A 22,168-nucleotide genomic window follows, 5' to 3' on the forward strand; every position below is an offset into this window, starting at 1 on the left:
TAGTGCAAAGAAAGGTAATAAAATGAGAGGTGGGAGTATTTCATAGTGAAAATTTGCTCATTTTGAATAAGAGCTTTACCATCCTTCCTACAGGCATCCTTCCTACAAACATAGTCATTCAGACACTTTAGCTACGTAGTAACACTGACCATGAGAGCAATATCTCAAAGACCAAGATGCGGAGTCAATTAATTGTTGGAGAAAGGCTTACCTGAATGCTGGCTGTAGAGCGATTCTTGCGGGTTGTGGTAGTAGCCATTGTAGTGGTGGTTTCCATGACAGTGGTAGACATTTCCGGTGGCATGGAGGTTGTCTGTGTCGTTCCCAAGATTGATGGGACTTCTCCCACCAGTCGGACACTTCCATTGATTTTAATATTGGGGTTGTTCTCAGCCGCCATGTTCAGTACTTTTAAACCATCATAATAGAGCCCAGAAAGCTGGCCTTGGAAGAGGCGTCCTTTGTCCTTTCCACCGATAGCTATTTGCGCCTGGGTGTTGAAGATGGTTAACTGCCGGCCTAGTGGGTTGGGTGGAGGAAACATCATTATTCCTGTACATTTTCTCTGTTTGCCTTACCTGGTCTGAATGGACCAGACATCAAAACAAGCTTCCTTGAGCAATTGAAAGGAAGAAAATTGGGTAACAAAAATTCAATATAGACATTGGCAAATAACATTTCACTGTTTATCTCTTCCACTGTCTAGCTGAATATCCTAGATAACCTGAATAAAAGATTCTCTATCTCTTTATTGTGAGGCAGGAGAAATCTTGTTCAATGATGAGCAGTATTATAGTCTTCCTGGTTATGCAGTTGTGGATGACAGAAAAAAAAAACAGGTGATGAAAATAATAAATCATAAATACTTACTGTACTGATTTTTTAACCTAAAAAGTAACACAATGAAAACTAAAAAGAATTATATATGGCAAATAAAGACTCAGTGAGGTAACACAGAACACTGAATTAAAAAACTAGGTCTGATAATTAAATTAAATTAACTGAAATTAACTTAGATTCTAGCTAAGAGACTTGGATTTATTGTATACTTATAAAAATAAACATTTTGGTCACCAAACACCTCATTTCCTAGAAATCTTCCTAATGCATAATATTCTACCCATACTTGCTATTTAATAAACATTATGACAGATTATTTCCCATCTTTATTAATTTGGAGGAGGGGAGAGATTACAGTCACACAACTAAATCTCCCTCTGAGATATGAAAATAAGTAGGCATTGATCATGTCAGTGAGAAAAGGGGGAAGAAAAAAAATGTCATTCAGAATCAATGAATTTTAAGAGGAGGGATAGGTGTTAACGAAAAAAGCTACACATAAAACACCTTAAAGTGATATAGAGGTATGCTAATGAATTGAAGCAAAGAGTAGCTCACCTCATTTGAAGTTCCCATTTGGGGAACCATTTATGCTTCTGTGGACAGAAAACTATCAGAATGAAATGATGGTAGAACAGAGGTTAGAATAGTGTAACTCAACTTATCTTCCCCCCAACTATTCCTACTTTAAAAAGCCTCTCTTAAGTTTGAGATGTTTCCCAGAAAAATCTAAATACCTTTTAAAGGTTAGAGCCTTCTATTCTATTATTTCTCCAGATTATTTTCTTCTGTTTTTCCATATGGAGAAAGGTGGAAAAATTTTTTAATGGAATTAAATATATCCTTTCTGAATTTTTCTCCATTTTAGTCAGTGATCAAACAATACTTCATTCATTCTTAATCTAATTGCCTGAATATTTTTAGCTATTAATGACTGGAAACACTGTTCTGATATACTTGCCTTTTTAATAAAAGGGAGTATATTTTTTTAAAGACTGAGGTTTTCATATAATCTCAAATATGAATAGAGGCATGCTGTGATATTTGGGCGCTTAACCTCTACCACTATTACATGGCCTTTAAGCCTACACAGTGAGTAGCTATCCTTGAATTTCTGGTGTATAATGTGGAGTCCCTACTCAATGTAGAAAAACGGACGAAACAGAAGGGACAGAGAAGGGAAAATGCATCTGCTCAGAGGGAATTCTTTGTACAAGACCCAGCTCCACTCACTGGGCAATGCTTAAGGGCATATTAGTCAAGAATGATTTATAACTAATACCCCTTTGGAAGCTTCAAACACTACACTTCACTATGATGATTTGGACAGATAATTTTGTTATAGTGAAAATAATCTCTATAAAAATATCTGGAGCATGGAAATGGAATCTGCTGGCTTTAATGATAACAGAATTGCCCAGATCCTAAGGGTCCAATCAAATAGGTCTAATAGATTTCCATTATTTTCCCACCAATTCCTTCAGTGCCCTGTGCACATGCATCATTGCCTATCCTTTGGCCTCTCATTTCTCACATAAGATGCAGCAAAAAGTTCAATGCCCAATAATACTGGCTAATGGCCTGGAGCTCATACCTCTTTACTGTTTATTTTTTGACAACAGCTTTATTCTGGGAGCCCTAAGCTTACTATAAAAAGAAATGCCGGGCTTCCCTGGTGGCGCAGTGGTTGAGGGTCTGCCTGCCGATGCAGGGGATGCGGGTTCATGCCCTGGTCCGGGAGGATCCCACATGCCGCGGAGCAGCTGCGCCCGTGGGCCATGGCCGCTAGGCCTGCGCATCCGGAGCCTGGGCTGTGCAACGGGAGGGGCCACGGCAGTGACAGGCCCGCGTACCGCAAAAAAAAAAAAAAAAAAAAAAAAAAAAAAATGCTCCTGGCCTTGCATAGGCATTTGCACTGGTTAACATAATAAGAATTTGCCTAGTAAGAGATCTCTAGGGCTAAAATTCAGTATCTTACACCTCAGTGCTAAGCTATCCCTTCCATTCACATAACTGTTGGCCAACCATAATATTAATGCTTATTCATCTCCTTTTTTATATATAGCCAAAAACTGATAATCAGTTAATGCTTATAACTGATTACAGGTAGAAAATTTTATATTTCTAATATTCACAACAGTACTTCACATCTGTAATGGTCCTCATCTTATTTTCCTATTGATGTTATTCTGCCCTTGCTTACAAATAAAAAGAAGATCAGAGAGAATTGAAATGCAAAGTTGAATTATACTGGTTAGAAATGATGGATCTGACCAATCTCTCCCATCAGGAAATTTGCACAAGCCTCTTAGATAGCCTCATCCACCAGAGGTCAGACAGCAGAAGCAAGAAGAACTACAATCCTGCAGCCTGTGGAACAAAACCCACAGTCACAGAAAGATAGACAAGATGAAAAGGTGGAGGGCTATGTACCATATGAAGGAACAAGATAAAACCCCAGAAAAACAACTAAATGAAGTGGAGATAGGCAACCTTCCAGAAAAAAATTTCAGAATAATGATAGTGAAGATGATCCAGGACCTCAGAAAAAGAATGGAGGCAAAGATCGAGAAGATGCCAGAAATGTTTAACAAAGACCTAGAAGAATTAAAGAACAAACAAACAGATGAACAACACAATAACTGAAATGAAAACTACAATAGAAGGAATCAATAGCAGAATAACTGAGACAGAAGAACAGATAAGTGACCTGGAAGACACAATGGTGGAATTCACTGCTGCAGAACAGAATAAAGAAAAAAGAATGAAAAGAAATGAAGACAGCCTAAGAGGCCTCTGGGATAACATTAAATGCAACAATATTCACATTATAGGGGTCCCAGAAGGAGAAGAGAGAGAGAAAGGACCTGAGAAAATATTTGAAGAGATTATAGTCGAAAACTTCCCTAACATGGGAAAGGAAATAGCCACGCAAGTCCAGGAAGCACAGAGTCCCATACAGGATAAACCCAAGGAGAAACACACTGAGACACATAGTAATCGAATTGGTAAAAATTAAAGACAAAGAAGAATTATTGAAAGCAGCAAGGGAAGAATGAAAAATAACATACAAGTGAACTCCCATAAGGTAAACAGCTGATTCCTCAGCAGAAAATCTACAAGCCGGAAGGGAGAGGCACGATATATTTAAAGTGATATAAGGGAAGAAACTGCAACCAAGGTTACTCTACCCAGCAAGAATCTCATTCAGATTCGACCTCACTTACACCAATGAACAGATCATCCAAAATGAAAATAAATAAGGAAACAGAAGCTTTAAATGACACAATAGACCAGATAGATTTAATTCATATTTATAGGACATTCCATCCAAAAACAGCAGATTATACTTTAATCTCAAGTGTGCATGGAACATTCTCCAGGATAGATCACATCTTGGGTCACAAATCAAGCCTCAGTAAATTTAAGAAAACAAATCATATCAAGCATCTTTTCTGATCACAATGCTATGAGATTAGAAATGAATTACAGGGAACAAAACATAAAAAACACAAACACATGGAGGCTAAACAATACATTACTAAATAACCAAGAGATCACTGAAGAAATCAAAGAGGAAATCAAAAAGTACCTAGAGAAAAAGGACAATGAAAACACGACCATCCAAAACCTATGGGATGCAGCCAAAGCCATTCTAAGAGGGAAGTTTATAGCTATACAAACCTACCTCAAGAAACAAGACAAATCTCAAATAACAATCTAACCTTACACCTAAAGGAACTAGGGAAAGAAGAACAAACAAAACCCAAAGTTAGCAGAAAGAAAGAAATCATAAAGATCAGAGCAGAAATAAATGAAATAGAAACAAAGAAAACAATAGCAAAGATCAATAGAACTAAAAGCTGGTCCTTTGAGAAGATAAGCAAAATTGATAAACCATTAGCCAGACTCATCAAGAAAAAGAGGGAGAGGTCTCAAATCAATAAAATTAGAAATGAAAAAGGAGCAGTTACAAAAGACACCACAGAAATACAAAGCATCCTAAGAGACTACTACAAGCAACTCTATGCCAATAAAATGGACAACCTGGAAGAAATGCACAAATTCCTAGAAAGGTATAACCTTCCAAGACTGAACCAGGAAGAAATAGAAAATATGAACAGACCAATCACAAATAATGAAACTGAAACTATGATTAAAAATCTTCCAACAAACAGAAGTCCAGGACCAGATGGCTTCACAGGCGAATTCTATCAAACATTTAGAGAGGAGTTAATACCCATCCTTCTCAAACTCTTCCAAAAAACTGCAGAGGAAGGAACACTCTCAAACTCATTCTATGAGGCCACCATCACCCTGATACCAAAACCAGACAAAGATACTACACAAAAAAAGAAAATTACAGACCAATATCATTGATGAACATAGATGCAAAATCCTCAACAAAATACTAAAAAACAGAATCCAACAACACATTAAAAGGATCATACACCATGATCAAGTGGGATTTATCCCAGCGATATAAGGATTCTTCAATATATGCAAATCAATCAACGTGATACACCATATTAACAAATTGAAGAATAAAAACCACATGATCATCTCAATAGATGCAGAAAAAGCTTTTGACAAAATTCAACATCCATTTGTGATAAAAACTCTCCAGAAAGTGGGCATAGAGGCAACCTACCTCAACATAATAAAGGCCATATATGACAAACCCACAGCAAACATCATTCTCAATGGTGAAAAACTGAAAGCATTTCCTCTAAGATCAGGAACAAGACAAGGATGTCCACTCTCACCACTATTAGTCAACGTAGTTTTGGAAGTCCTAGCCACTGCAATCAGGGAAGAAAAAGAAATAAAAGGAATACAAATTGGAAAAGAAGAAGTAAAACTGTCACTGTTTGCAGATGACATGATACTATACATAGAGAATCCTAAAGATGCCACCAGAAAACTACTAGAGCTAATCAATGAATTTGGTAAACTTGCAGGATACAAAATTAATGCAAAGAAATCTCTTGCATTCCTATACACTAATGATGAAAAATCTGAAAGAGAAATTAAGGAAACACTCACATTTACTTTTGCAACAAAAAGAATAAAATACCTAGGAATAAACCTACCTAGGGAGACAAAAGACCTGTACGCAGAAAACTATAAGACACTGATGAAAGAAATTAAAGATGATACCAACAGATGGAGAGACAAACCATGTTCTTGGATTGGAAGAATCAATATTGTGAAAATGACTACACTACCCAAAGCAATCTACAGATTCAATGCAATCCCTATCAAATTACCAGTGGCATTTTTTACAGAACTAGAACAAAAAAGCTTAAAATTTGTATGGAGACACAAAAGACCCCGAATAGCCAAAGCAGTGTTCAGGGAAAAATACGGAGCTGGAGGAATCAGGCTCCCTGACTTCAGACTATACTATAAAGCTACAGTAATCAAGACAATATGGTACTGGCACAAAAACAGAAACATAGATCAATGGAACAGGATAGAAAGCCCAGAGATAAACCCACGCACCTATGGTCAACTAATCTATGACAAAGGAGGCAAGGATATACAATGGAGAAAAGACAGTCTCTTCAATAAGTGGTGCTGGGAAAACTGGACAGCTACATGAAAAAGAATGAAATTAGAATACTCCCTAACACCATACACAAAAATAAACTCAAAATGGATTACAGACCCAAATATAAGACCGGACACTATAAAACTCTTAGAGGAAAACGTAGGGAGAACACTCTTTGACATAAATCACAGCAAGATCTTTTTTGATCCACCTCCTAGAGTAATGGAAATAAAAACAAAAATAAACAAATGGGACCTAATGAAACTTCAAAGCTTTTGCACAGCAAAGGAAACCATAAACAAGACCAAAAGACAACCGTCTGAGTGGGAGAAAACATTTGCAAACAAATCAACGGACAAAGGATTAATCTCCAATATATATAAACAGCTCATGCAGCTCAATATTAAAAAAAACAAGCAACCCAATCCAAAAATGGGCAGAAGACCTAAATAGACATTTCTCCAAAGAAGACATACAGATGGCCAAGAAGCGCATGAAAAGCTTCTCAACACCACTAATTATTAGAGAAATGCAAATCAAAACTACAATGAGGTATCACCTCACAACAGTTAGAATGGGCATCATCAGAAAATCTACAAACAACAAACGCTGGAGAGGGTGTGGAGAAAAGGGAACCCTCTTGCACTGTTGGTGGGAATGTAAATTGATAGAGCCATTATGGAGAACAGTATGGAGGTTCCTTAAAAAGGTAAAAATAGAATTACCATATGATCCAGCAATCCCAATACTGGGCATATACCCAGAGAAAACCATAATTCAAAAAGTCACATGGGGGCTTCCCTGGTGGCGCAGTGGTTGACAGTCCGCCTGCCGATGCAGGGGACGCAGGTTCATGCCCCGGTCCTGGAGGATCCCACATGCTGTGAAGCGGCTGGGCCCATGAGCCATGGCCGTTGAGCCTGCGCATCCGGAGCCTGTTGCTCCGCAACAGGAGAGGCCACAACAGTGAGAGGCCCGCGTACAGCAAAAAAAAATTTAAAAAGTCACATGCACCCCAATGTTCATTGCTGCACTATTTACAATAGCCAGGTCATGGAAGCAACGTAAATGCCCATCGACAGATGAATGGATAAAGAAGGTGTGGTACATATATACAATGGATATTACTCAGCCGTAAAAAGGAACAAAATTGGGTCATTTGTTGAGACGTGGATGGATCTAGAGACTGTCATACAGACTGAAGTAAGTCAGAAAGAGAAAACTATTGTATATTAACGCATATATGTGGAAACTAGAAAAATGGCACAGATGAACCGGTTTGCTGGGCAGAAACTGAGACACAGATGTAGAGAACAAACTTATGGACACCAAGGGGGAAAACGGCAGGGGGTCGGGTGGTGGTGGGATGAATTGGGAGACTGGGATTGACATGTATACACTGATGTGGATAAAATACATAACTAACAAGAACCTGCTGTATAAAAAAAGTAAGTAAAATAAAATTTAAAAATTAAAAAAAAAAAAGGAGCAGCTGTTTTGGGGGCTCTGGCTCACTAAGGCCATGGCGGAGGGAGGGGTACGGAATGTGGGGCAAGCCTGCGGCCGCAGATGCCAGGGTAAAAAAAAAAAAAAAAAAAAGAAAAGAAATGATGGATCTCCTTTATTCCAGTTGCCATAGTTCACTCCAACAAGTGGTCTTTGTTCAAGACTGACCCAAGCATGGAGAAAGGCAAGACATGTGTCCTGGGCTATACGATTAAGCCACTGCTCCACTTCTGGCTATTCCTTCTTTCAAGGAGAGATCTGACTAATCACTTCTTGAGAACAAGACACCGGTGGGGTGAAATAGGGAAGGAGGCTGCCTGTGTTTCAGATTTCCATCATGCCCTAGGAAGTATCTGGACCTTTGTTTATTTGTCTGTTTCATGTTTTATTTCTGGCTAGGTTTGCTTTTCTTATGTTTTAAAACCCTTTCCTAGCCTTCTGTACCTGAGATTAGGTGGTTAATAGTAAAGCTGGCAAGCACTAAAGGAATAGGGGGATATTCAAGTCTCCTGCCATCTCTTCCTCTGATCAATTTATCTCTCTCAGGTAAGTAGGATTAAGTGAATAAGTGAGAAACAATCATCACTACCCTCTCCCTATGAAGGATATAAGGGACTGACCGGAGAAAGTCGTACTATCTGCCCAAGATTTCTCAAAATCAATGCCAGATCTCCTTATTGTCCCTCATTATGATCAATCGTGTTTTTTATAAGGAGCGACCATTATTATCTCTCTATTCCAGTCTGATAATTAATTGTTCTATCATCAATAATACGAAATCTGGTTATAACCCCAGTACAGGGCTTGTAGCAGGTTACTTTGTGTTTTGCTTTGGGTGCCCATCCTCTTGAAAGTCATTAATTGTTACCTCATTTGGACAACAAGTTCACATACTGCTTAAATTAAATCTTTGCACGTCTCCAGTCAGTGTTGCACAAAGACTAATTAATTAAACCTCAGAACACCCTTGGGGAATAGGCAGTATTATTTCTCCTCTCCTCAGATGGGAAATCTGAGATATAAAGAGGTTAAGTGGATTGTCTAAGGTCAGAAAGTCAGTCAATAGCAGACAGAGCCAGAAAACAGACTTGGGAATGCTGTGACCCAGATCTCTTCCCCAATGACAGAAATAACTCCAAAGAGGATTCCAGCTACTTCCTAATACCTCTGCCTAATCATCTTTCTGAATTTACCCTGTTTTACTTATTGTCGTTACAAGGTCTTTTGGTATACATTTTCTATTTCTTTTGAAGGGAAAGTTACCTAGACAGAGGAAGAGGTAAAGCAACAGAACGAATAAATGTTACTTACCAAAATCAAACAAAAAAGTAATTTTGGTTAAAATAACATAGAAGAGAGAACTTCCCAGTTTGCAAATAATTCTTTTCAATATTATTAGCATATATAAACATATACATATTCAGTTAAGAAACTGGAATTCCTCCCTCCCTTCCGCCCAAACCACCCCTATCCCTGTCCCACCAACTCAACTTTTGTTGTGTGTTTGGAAGCATCCTTCTATATGAAAGCCAACTGATAACAATGCTATTGGAAGGAAAACTAAAAGCCTACTAGTAACTTTATAATGATTTATACAAATGAAAATGCCTGGCATGCTACTGAACTTAGACTTCAAAAGGCAATGGAGTAAAATAAAATATTATTAACATAAAATTGAAAGAAACAAAAAAATTCTCTCAGGCACATGAGACTCAGACATGCATCTAGTTGTCTTTTCCTTTTTAAGAAGTGAGGCAGTCATCATCTTTAATGTTAAAGGGACTTTATGAGCTGGTGATTACTAAACAAAATTATTTGCTTTTTAGAGTTATTCTTAATTTATTTTTAATTAGACCACGTACGTTAAAAACAGGGCAAACAGTTAAGACTCAGTGAGGATTTTCCGTGTTTAAAGGTCTGAATGTTTTCACTCAACTTACAACTGTAGTAGTCCTTTATTTTTTAAGTTGCATATTAATATACCTCATTACTATTTATAAATAACTCAATCAAATCTCTACATATTTTAAAAACTCACTTAATGTCTACTTAAAATAAAACTCACTTAAGCTACAAGAGTAGCTTATACTGGCTCAGGAAAGAACAGAGTAAATAGCTTCTTAAAGACAAAAATTTTTCGTCATTGAAAGACAATAATTCACTTCCTAATAAATAGGAGCTACACAGAAAATTCTAACATCGGGTATAACCGCTGCCCTCTTTTATTAACAAAGTGGTTGTTTTTTTCAGCAAATGAGAAACTGCTGTTTTGCCTTCCATTAACCTTTCCTTTTTCAACCACGTACACTTTTGTTGCATAAATATCGAATACACAACCAAAGTGTAGAATAAGTTTGTTTATTTTTTTAGTTTCAGTCAGCAACTAGGACACCATTAACTTCTTATGAAACATATTTGCCTCTGTAGGTTTAACTCTAAAGGCAAAATTCATCTTTCTCATTCTTTTCTTTGTTTAAAAACAAATGTTAAAAAGAAAAGTCGCTCCCCTTATAACAGTTATTTAAGCAGTTTAAATTACAAGAGTCAATCTATGATTTTTTTGTTGTCATTAACCGTGCTACAGATAGTAAAGCCAAAACAGCCTCAAGATGTAAGTTTAATAAGTTCTTTTGAAATTTCTTTAGAAAGCTCTGGTATAAGAGGTAATTTAAAACAAATTAACAAATAATGTCATGCAGTGGTTAAATTGCCATAATACATTTCTTTTTTAGAGGTGCCTGGAATTTCTTGTTTGTGGTTGTCATGCTGATAGAAAGCTAGATGTTAGTCCCTTTAACTGTATTTTAATGGCGATGTATTATAGCATGATTTATCAACATATGGCAGGTGGAAGCTGACACAAATTATAATGAAAATTAAAACAGTCATTTATGCAGCAGGCGATTATCATTTAAGGAACATTTATTTGCAGGCTTTAAAAATGAGGGTTTAGAATCAAATGATTTTAAAATGAAAGTTTTAACGACAGTTACCTTTTTCCTGCAGCCACTCCTCTACGGGCCGGTTATATTTGAAGGGGATTTTCTGTTTTACCATTTGGAAGCGTTCATTATCAGTGTTGCCTTTAAAGTTTAAAAAACAGCTTAAAGAACAATCTGAAAAGTCAATAAGTCATTCAAAAACATCCTAGGTTTTTGGTGCGTTTTATGAAGTTTTTAGAGATAGATATCCATTTATCTTTAGTGGAGGTGGAGTCGAAGTCACTCTGCCCTTGGTTGACAGATGTGAGGTCAGGTTATTCTTAGCTATGCGGTACTCCGTATGTTTTGGAAACGTGACTTGGGATGGGCATCAGGAAGAGGTTTGGCTATTTACAGAAATGGGTTTACCTTCACTCTTCTCCATCTCACTCTAACCACACCTTAATTGGGTCAATGGAGGAACAATGATCCCCTTGACTTGTATCAGATCAGCTTCATAACGTGGTAGGCGATCCTCAGTGTCTTAGTCATGCATGTTCCACACTCACTCTACTGTATCTGATCAGAAGCATGGGGCCATGCACGTCCTTATTTTCCTCTCAAGTGTGTGCAACTGCTCTACTTCCTGGCAGAGGGAAGCCAAAGAAGACAATTTAAGCCTTGATGGCCAACGAAAACTTCCTATTCCATAAAGGGGGGCCTGGCATCCCATCACCTATGTAAAATAGGTAGAGTATTACAGGTAACTCTTTTAATCTCTATCTCTTTGTCTATATCTGTTCCACATTTTAAAATCGAAGGAACCCCAAAGTAAATATCTGTAAATAAAAGCAGCTATACATATAGTGATATAGCATTTTCAGACTTCTGAGTACCTGTATTTTATTAGTACTAACAGACACAGGTTTTATATGTCTACCTAGTCTCTCTCTCTTTCCTTCCTAGGAGAGGTCCTTCCTGAATACACATCCATTCATAAAGCCTGTTAGGGATACTTCTTCCAAGCATGAAATATCTAATCAGTTTCAAGGATCAAACATAATGCTTTTAACTGTTAGTATGCCTCTTTCTTCCTTTCATAAATGTTGTTACCACCCCTGGATGGTTTGTCTAATTAGCACAGACATGGAGAGTGGTGTTGTGAACATATACCCCTAATGAATATGCTTCAAATCACAAAATAATGAAGCCATGCTTTGGGAACTGCTCTGTCTTGTCAACCAACCTCATAGTGATCAAGCAGAAACCGGTGAATTCTAAATTACTTTTGACTCATAGCCTTACAGTATTGGAACTTCAGGAAGCCCAATCCAAATCACCAACATTGAAGGTGAAATCAAATTCTCAAGACAGGTGGCTTGGAAACCATTTATAAAGAGTCTAAAAGCTAGAAAGATTATTAGGATTGAATATAGCATCAGGTGAACAGAAGCTTGCCCTGGCATTTCCATCTCAGGGTCATCTTCACAGAGGAGTTTTCACTGGCAGAGAAGATTCCACATGTGGCTAAACTAGTACCTGCCTCATGTGAGGAATGGGATGGCGAAGGGGTGGCAATATTGGGAGATATTTAAAAGATTCCCCATGCATTTCTCCTTTGAACAAATTATTCTAAGGAGCTGACTCATTATTCTTACTATCCAGGAATAAAAACAAACAAAAAGCTCATGAAAGAGGTGACCATGGATCTGTTCCCAGCCTACATTATGGGACCCTATCTGCCTGGCATAAAGCCTAACATATTAACATATCAAAGGATAAAGTGCAATGAATGGAAAGAACAATTAACAGTTTTGGATTGCAGTATATAATTTAAAGTTTTCCTCAAAATGTTATTTCTCACAGAAGAAAAAAAGACAGGGTGTAAGCTAGGAGGAAAACCAGAAAGGTATCTTAACTTCTTGGTGTTTCAATAAGTCCAAGGTGAAAAAAGTTAATTTTACCTGTTAACGTAAATACCACGTAGAGATCATTATAATGATCATCCTGGTAGATCTGGGTACACAGAATTCTACTAATCCAAAATAAAGTTGGGTAAATTTTCACATGTCCTAATAGAAAAGGAACATGCACTTTTCTGAAAAGAATCTATATCTCTATAACTCTTAATTCTACCCTACAGGAGACAGATACACAAGGGATGTCATCCATCTTCATAAGCTCTGACCTCTCAAGTTTTAGTCACAACATACTGAGAAATGGCAAATGGATAAAGCCAGGTTCACCTTGAATATGTTCTATTACTTTGGGTTTTCTGTAACTGTCATTGGCTACAATATTAAGTATAGTAATGACCTCTGTTCCACTCACTGTGGAATGGATTGGTGAAGTCAATAGCAAATATAAAGCTAACTATTCTTCATAACGTGCAAGACAAAATCATAAGTACCCAACGTTCCAAACTGACAGCTCTATGTGTACCAACTTCATTAAGAAGCTGCATTGACTTACTTCTTCCCCAAACATATGAGTCTTGGTCCTCCTAAGCACCCTCCCGCCCATCCACTCTCTGTCAAGCATAAAGCTCCACAGACAATCATATTAGGACATGGGACTGGCTAGAAAACTAAGAAACAATGTAGGAGAATCAGTAAGTGATATGTTGGGAGGACAGCATAGCCACGATTCAACCTTAGACCCTTCAGAAAGTGAAAGACAGAGAGTCATTCTTCTCCATCTCAGCTTAAAAGACATTTAGAAAAAAGTTTTAAGTTTTCCATGCCAGACTGATAGTATCTAGCACTAGGGATAGCGATCTTGCATACTGTTAAAAGTTGTGAAAGATGGAAGGCCATTTGGAAAACCAAATTGGTTTAAATTGCCACATTAACATCGTTCTTAGTCTCTTTTCATGTTCTTGTTGGTTTTTAATTTTAATTTATCTCAAACATTAGTGAGAAATGTTTTAGAAACATGTGCATGAGAATGAGTTCATTTGCCCCGAGCCCCATTTGCTATACTGACTGAAGAGCAAACAACCTTCTACATACCAGAATTCAAACACAGGGACTACTCTGAAAGCTTAGCAAACCTCATCAAATCCATATACATTCATATTAAATCCTTAATGACATTTAGTTGTACATTTCATATAGCAGCCAGTATGAACATTTAAACACAGACTAAAATCAATTCTTCAAAAGAAAGTGATGCTATCCTCAAGAAGGAATGGCCTTATGAATAGTAATGTCATAATGTCACTAAAAAAAGGCATATGTATATTACTAATTATACGCCAAAAATGTAATGATTGCAGTTCTCAACCACGCTGAGAAATCTATAAATTGCACAATGACATCTTCAAATAGACAGTTCTTAAATTACTTATGTGGATGTGACACTCAACTACTTGGAACTAAATTTTAGAAAAAAAAGTATTAGCCATATTTCATTCTATTATACTGAAAAAGGTTAGAGGGGTGGGTGTGTGTGTGTGTGTGTGTGTGTGTGTGTGTGTGTGTGTGTGTGTTTCTCCATCCATTTTTTATACAATTGACCTCCTATTGTCATTTGCTTTTGTACTATTGGTTCTGTTATCAAATATTTCAGCTCCTGGAGACACATACAATATGCACTGTTGAATTATAATATCGTGAAGAGCAGAATGCTCTGAGGTAAAATTACTGAGGCCCAACTGGTTCATACACATAGCTGCAACCTTTATGCAAAAACAGCTCACATTGACTATATGTGGGCTAATCCATTTAGGATAAAAGGAAAAGAGAACAGAGAAGATAAGACAAAGAAAGCAAGTTGACCCTTGAATAGTTTCCCAATACATTAGTCCCTCTTTAAGGTCCCAAAGAAGTAATCTGGAAACTTGTTGATGACCCCAAAGAAGTAAAAATTCTTTCAGTTGAAAAACTTAAAGATAGAGAGAACTCTTGTATTGCACAGAAAATAACTTTTACACTCTGTTGGTTCAAACATAGATCCTATTCATTAGAAGTTATACTAATTTTCTTAAAACCATAATCAGTACAGCATAGGAGCTATGACCATGGGCTTTGGAGACAAACCTGGCTTTGAGTTTTAACTTTAGTAGCTACTTGACCTTGTGCAAGTCACATAGTCCCAGTTTCCCCACTTCCGAATTCACCACAGGACTTGGTATAGGATATTAAGAGGTAGAGCATATACAGAACCTGGGATATGAAAAAACATCCAATTTATTTAAACTATTATTAACATGATTCAACTCTTTCTTAATAATCAGAAGAAAGAATGTTAATTCCATGGTGTGCTTCCATGGTCTCAGAACTTTTCCAGGCCTCCATTCAAAAGGTGACCGTATTACATTTGGTGCCACAAAGGTTACCATCCAAAGATGAACAGACCCTAGTTGGTTGTTGCTTTTTATATTTCTGTATCTTCTAAAATATACTCAGCTAACCCCATTTCCAAAACAAAGTTGGTTTCTAAAACCACTGAAAGTAAAAGAGCAATTCAGACATCGACAAATGCGATTTCTTGGTCCAGCTACAGGTAATGATGATATACTGCTGCTAAGCTGAGGAAGAGTGGCTTAAAGGTTCTGGCAAGTTGCACTGGGCTGGCCGAAAATGCTTTCTTGCAGGTAGACCATTAATACCATCTGAAAGGTTGTCAACCATGTGGACATGCTAATAGGAATATCGTAGCAACATTCATCTGTGCAAAATTAATGCCAGAGGTATTTTCGCATTTTGTTTTGAGTCTGCAGTAAAGGAAGGGAAAGCTTTCTTTATTGCTTTGTTGACATTAAAAAATGAGACCGTGGGTCTAATGAACAGTCAGAGAATGAATACTATGTATTAGAGCCAGAGGCAAAAGAAAATCAATGTGGGCAGAGTCAAGTAGTACAGCATTTCAGAGGTTCTTAGAATGACTCTCTCCCCAAAGAACACTTTGTGAGTTTCAAAGCAAACATCAGGCACTAAGGACAGGAACTGGGGGAAATTCTTTGAGCTCTGCACTGGTCTTGTTCCTGGTGTTGACCCAGACAAATTCTCTCAGAGTCAGATTGGGGGGGGGCGGGTATTGTGCTACCCGAAGGGCATCTAGAATGTTCATCCACTTGTAAGTGATGGATGGAACTCAACAAGAGTTAATATCTTGTATTTATAAAGTGCCTTTTGACCAAGGAGCTCAAAATGCAATTATAAGCATCATCTCATTAATCCTCACAACACACCTTTGGGGCCAAAGAAAAAAGAACTATTTGTATGTTCTGAGTCTCGATCCTTTAGTGTGCCAAGGCAAGGAAATTAATCTCTTGGAGTAGAAAACTGATCAGCTGGGGGAAGTAAATTAATAGACTCAGAGCACATGGGCATTATTAAATAAGGGAGCTTTTCCAGACTCACTTAAGTGGTTCGAGGAGCCAGCAAGAACCACCTTTCCAAAGTGATGAGATGTTTACTCCTAGAAAGCAGTGGGGGTCACCCACGAATGCCCTGACTGGGCTGATGAAGCTCACTGCCTCCTGTCTTCTGGGTATGTTTGGAAATGGAAAATATATGTGGACAGACATATTATCAATTCCTTCCCATATTCAAGTCATAGTATTGATCCACCATCTCTAGGCTATAGGAGTTGAGCTATTTAAGCAAAGATGGCTCAATAGGATAGATGCAGTCCTATCTCAGACATTTACCAGTTCTGTGAACTTGCGTACTTTTCTTAATCTAGATGTCTATTTCTTCATCTGTTCCAAAAAATACATGAAGATGATAATAACTATCTTGTAAGATTTTATACAAATTAAATGTAATAATCCAGTCGAGAATGCTCATGGGGAGTTGGAAGAGGCTGGAAATGTGATTTATTTTCATTCTCAGGGGATGGGAGTAGGGACTGTGCTGGAGATGTAACCCTGGAGCTCAACGTCCACTTATCCAAGTGATCACGTCCCTATTCCTTGGCTTTGTCAAGTTTGTGTGCAAACACGTTAACACTGAACTTCTCCCAAATCTAAATCAAAGTGCCATTTCTGTTGAAGTGCTATTATATTAAAGACAATTTACCCTGATGCAATAATTGGACCATACATCACCAATCTCTATCCTTTCCCTGTATTTTGAAGCCATTCTCAACTCTCTTCCTGAAGCTCATTGATCCTGGACTTTTTATTTATCCTCATCCATGAAGGATACTTTCAATCCCAGAAAGATGAACAAAACAAGGCCCAGGTGACCAAAATATCTTTATTTGCTTTCATAGTTTAAGAAACTATTTCCAAGTAATCTAATGGAACTTTCTTCATGATCATAGGTCTGTCTAGAACTTACTCTTTAAGATCCACTTTCAAAAATGACATGCTATAAATTAACAAAACAAAACTGATTATAAAATTTGCTTTCCTTCCTCAAATGGTGTCACTCTTTGCCTTCTATAATTATTCCAAAATATGCCCTGGAGCTAGGCTAGTCAATTTCAACCTGGCTTTTGTCTAGTTCCTTCCTGGTAAACACATTAAGTATACCTATGTCTTGGTGTATCTTTAAGCTTTAGTTTCTTCATATATAAAATGAAAGTTATAATAATAACTGCAACATAGGGCTGTTGTGAGAATTAACTGAGAACTAGGTGTCTGTAAAGTACTTAGCATAGTGTGTGGCACAAAATAAGTGCTCAATATATGATTTGTTACTATTGCTGTTATTGTTATAACAGTACCTGATTCAGAAGGGTTAAACTAAAAAGAAGGCAAACTTAACAAGATTTACTTCACCACACAACTTTTAGTGTCAAATCTTTTCAAATTTCCTTTTCAACATAAAACCTTAATGTTCTGTCTTCAACCTTTTGACACATGATCCTTTCAAGATCATTCCCCTAGCTGTCCTTCTTCTTATCACTTATTTCTTCCACTTTTGCAAAAGCCACGGTGTCATGCTAGGGCTCATTCTTCCCCATGATCCATTCTTTCCTGCATATCCACCCTCTGTGCAATCTCTCTGTTACTCTTTAATGTTGGTGATTCAATTCTCTCTAGGTGCCTTCCTTCCCACTCGCCCCCAGTTTCCATTCACTTTCATTCCTCTCATGTAGAGGACATCAAACTCAATGTTTTTAATGCCAGAATACTGGAATATTTGGTAAAAGAAAAATTCCAATCATTCAAACATTAATGTGTGGTGTCACTACCCAGTTCTGAGGACAGGTAGGAGGTCTGGAAGGACAATTTCGATGAGCAACAAATAGAAACATTTTCATCCTTGTGAACAGGAAAGTCACACCAATATCAACATTGCTGATGCCATAATAAACTTATGCTACAGTATTATTTCTGCTTAGATCATATGGGGTCTCTGGTGTTTGTAAATTATAGGTCTTCTAGCCCAACCTTGAACCTCCTGCCTACAAATGAATATATTATTCCCAAGGGATCTAAAAATAACAATCACTCTCCCACGCACCACCCACCCCTGACCTGGTGAATATGCTGGTTTACAACAGTTGTCTAAACAACACAACACAGCACAGTCACACAGTAGGCTTATTTCCAACTTAAGCCCAAGGCAGTTTCCAATTAAATTGCTTCCCAAAAAGTTTGTGCCATCTTGCTTTCACACAGTATACTTTATGAGCTTCAAAGCAGGACTTTAATTATATTAAATTTATTCTTTTTTGTTTTATAACAGCATTCCAACCTGATAAGAAAATGTTCAACTCTAGGCCTTTTATTTCCTGTAGGAGATACCTTTCTTAGTTTTGTGCCATCTTGCAAGCGTGATAAGCATATCTTTTGTACATTCATGCCAGACTCTGAAAATTTTACAGAACAGGAGGATTATGTGGTGACTTTAAAACGTTTACAAATGCTTTAAAACTCCCCTCTGCGAGAGGTAGAACTTGATTCTCCAACTGGGCTGGATTTAGTAACTCAGTTCTAAAGAATAGGATATGGTGGAATTAACAATGTGCGACTCATTTTAGAGACTAGATCAGAAAAGGCACTGTGACTTCCTCACACTCCCTCTCTGATGGCTCACTCTGGGGAAGCTACTGTTGTGTCGTAAGGACACTTAAGCCACCCACATGTCAAGGAACTGAGGCCACCAGATCCTTCAGACCTAGGTAAGCCTTGAGATGACTGTAGCCCTAGTCAATAGATGAGTAATGTTAATCCATCAGACACTTTGATACAGAACCACTCGACTAAGTTGTTACTAAATCCTGACCTGCAGAAACTGTGAGATAATAAATGTTAGCTGTTTGAAGCCACTAAATTTTGGGGTAATTTGTTATACAGCAATAGATACAGAATAACTAGAGAGCTTCATCTGAGCATTTCAGTTCAACCAGAGGCAGATCTCCTTAAGAGGCTCTCATAGCTTGCCTTACATTATACTCTTTCGAGGAAATGAAGATACGCTCTATCTATAACATATTCCTCATGTGCCAATTTGCTAATGCTCTCCAAAGGGAATTGAGACTATTTAGGTAAGACTTGTTTTGAAGAGCCCAGGCCATCACCATATTTTTTGTTAAATATGGTTAAATGTATACCAACTTATCTGTCCAATAAAACACATGAGAATTTTTACATATTGGTTCCAATTTTGAGACACATTGTTTTGGACAATGTAAAATTTAGAACACTTTTCCCAAACCAGTTTTCTATTCTGACTCCCATCATTACTTCTGGGTAAACATGAACAAGGGCTTAGAGTCCAAATTTCTTCAGCATCCTGGAACACTACTCATCTAAGACCCAGAGATTTGAGCTCCTTCGAGGAACTCTATTACCATTTCCCCACCTTTTAGGAGGACTGCATTTTCCTACTTGTTTGCACCAGCCTTTACGGTCTGAAGGAGATTCTTCTTGCTAGAGAACTTGTTGGGGATCTGTGGAGGTGGAGGGCTGAGGGGGAGGGAGAGTCCACATAACCATTGAGGTCCCTCTTAAGCAAATTTTTTTTTTGTTTTCGGCTGTGTCGGGTCTTAGTTGCGGCACGTGGGATCTTCGTTGAGGCATGTGGGTTCTTTCGTTGCGGTGCGCGGCCTTCTCTCTAGTTGCGGCGTGGGGATTTTCTCTTCTCTAGTTGTGGCAGGTGGGCTCCAGGGCACGTGGGCTCTGTAGTTTGCGGCAGGCGGGACCTCTCGTTGAGGCGCGCAAGGTCAGTGGTTATGGCGCACGGGCTTAGTTGCCCCTCGGCATGTGGGATCTTAGTTCCCCAACGACCAGGGATCGAACCCGCATCCCTTGCATGGGAAGGAGGATTCTTTACCACTGGACCACCAGGGAATTCCCGCAAATTTTTTTTGTGTTTCATAATTATAAAGCAGTTTCTAGGAGTAGAGGTCATTGGACCTTACAGTTTATATTTTGAGAGGAATCTACACTTGTAAGGTCGAGGGGACCTCAAAGATCATCTAAGAAATATGTTTCTCAAACTTTCACTTAGAACATCATTAGCCACAGGATTTCTAGAATAGGAAAAGCATCAGAGAGTGTATGTCTTGAAGACCACTCTTCCCCCACAAAGGTATTAATTAAAGAATTGTCTATACTCCTGATTTGTTTGGTTATGTGGCCTTTCCAAGGCTTTTCAAAATATGAACCAGTTGGCAGCCATGCATCATTTAGTGCAACATTCAAAGGTCAGGTATACGCGACTACAATGTGGTACAAGAATCAAAATGTTCCCAGTGAAGGAATAACCTCAGGGAATGCGGTTGCTGTACTGTATCTTAAATTCATGCAATGCCTCGGCTTGTTAACTCTGCTTGGCAAATTAATTCAAATTGATTTGTTTGTGAGAACTGAAGCATGGCTTCAAATCTGGCCACAAACAAAGGATGATGATAAATAACAACGTATTCAGCTCAGAGAAAATATCTAGAGAAAAGTATAGATCAGCATGGGGGCTGTTTTTATAACATAACTGACTTTGTTAAAAAAAAAAAAAAGCAGAAAAGAAAATAAATGAAAGGGAGAACATAGCCTATACAAATAAAACACATTTTATAGATAACACTAATATATCATAAATACCCCAAACAAAGGCAGATAAAGTATCTGAAAGCATCCAAGGAGGAATAGAAAAAAAAGATGGATTAGAAAAATTTTAAATGGACATTTAATTTTTTAAAACACCATTAACTCAATTTAAGGCAGAATAATAAGAGGTAATGAGGGGGGAAAAGAAAAAAGAAAATAATGTGATATGGCAGGAAGAACCAAGATTAATTCCAAAATGTCATATCCGAAAGAAAGAAAAAAAAAAGGACAATTCCTCACTAAAAATCATCAGTTTCCAACCTCAGTTTGAGGCCTGGAGGGTTGAGAGGGAGAAAGTTTAAGAGGAAAATAGATTGTAATAATGAGAGCCTTTTCCAAGCTCTCTGCTAGTGTGTTAAGTTGCAAAATAGCTATAATCCCATTCCGATATCCATGCCCCTTTGCAGTGGGACTTTGTCACTCCTCCCATCAGATGTACATCTATTTTTCCACCCCTTGATTCTTGATTGGCTCTGAGACTTGCTTTGTTCGGCACAGGGCATACTAGTAAGTGTGATGGAAGCAGATGTTTGAACAGCCCTTGCATGTTGGTGCTTGCCCGCTTATGCTGATGAAGCCTGAAACAGCCATATGAAGGAAGCTGGTCTGGGCTCCTGGAAGATGAAAGACCACAAGAAGAGAAACCCCAGCCACCCAAGCCTACCCTTCCAGCCCAGTCAGCTCACTTGAGCCCCCGGATGTGTGAGTGAGGCCATCAAGATCATCTAGCTCCATCCAAGCCAGCCTGCAACAGAAAAAACACCCACCTGATCCACAGAAACATATGCCAATAAATAAATAAAGTTTGGGGGTGGTTTGTTATGCAGCAAACACTAAATGATACAGCCAGGAAGTCGGGAAATCCAGTAAGGACAGGGAAGCTGAGAAGGGGTCAACGAAGCACCCTCCCCTATGTGGGTCTCCATCGAGGCCCATCAGGAGGAGTGGGGAAGCACTCAGCTGCTGTCTGGGGAGTCAAGGGAGTTTGCTTAGGGAAAACCTTAGGGATCTTGGAATGGACACAGGGAGACACAGGCCCCTGTTATCTATCCTTAGTCCTCTTCCATATTCTAAAGGGAGAATTATCAAGTCCAAGGGGAAGGGATGCAATAATGCAGCTTCCATGAGAGGGGAAGGAAAGGTCAAGGGTGAGGGAGTTGGAACAGGATGGGAAAACTAGAGAAGATTGATTCTTCTCTGATCTCCATCCATTTCTAGACTTAGACTAAGAAAAGGGAGGGAGAATAGTAGAGGTTGACTCTACAGGTAATACGGGGCCATCACTATTTAAACGATGGATGGACAGACAGTTGGTAAGAAAAGCAGGTTGGACTTACT

General features: G+C 38.2%; 1 protein-coding gene across 20 annotated transcripts in view; it reads right to left on the reverse strand.

Annotated features, from left to right (window-relative positions):
* NRXN3 (neurexin 3) overlaps positions 1-22,168 on the reverse strand; it is a gene marked incomplete at both ends in the record, with an annotated part of 1,628,308 nt that overhangs the window by 153,069 nt on the left and 1,453,071 nt on the right. For 12 of the 20 annotated variants that reach the window (XM_082647293.1, XM_082647292.1, XM_082647284.1 and 9 more), the window contains one exon: positions 212-519. In XM_082647293.1, the coding sequence (XP_082503419.1) occupies positions 212-519 (308 nt within the window). Of the gene's footprint in view, positions 1-211; positions 520-10,893; positions 10,984-22,168 lie in introns of all 20 variants that reach the window. The other 8 variants (XM_082647291.1, XM_082647290.1, XM_082647295.1 and 5 more) reach the window with 1 other exon arrangement.

The sequence above is a fragment of the Grampus griseus genome (assembly GCF_964374135.1).
Source record: "Grampus griseus genome assembly, chromosome: 2".
Taxonomy (NCBI): domain Eukaryota; kingdom Metazoa; phylum Chordata; class Mammalia; order Artiodactyla; family Delphinidae; genus Grampus; species Grampus griseus.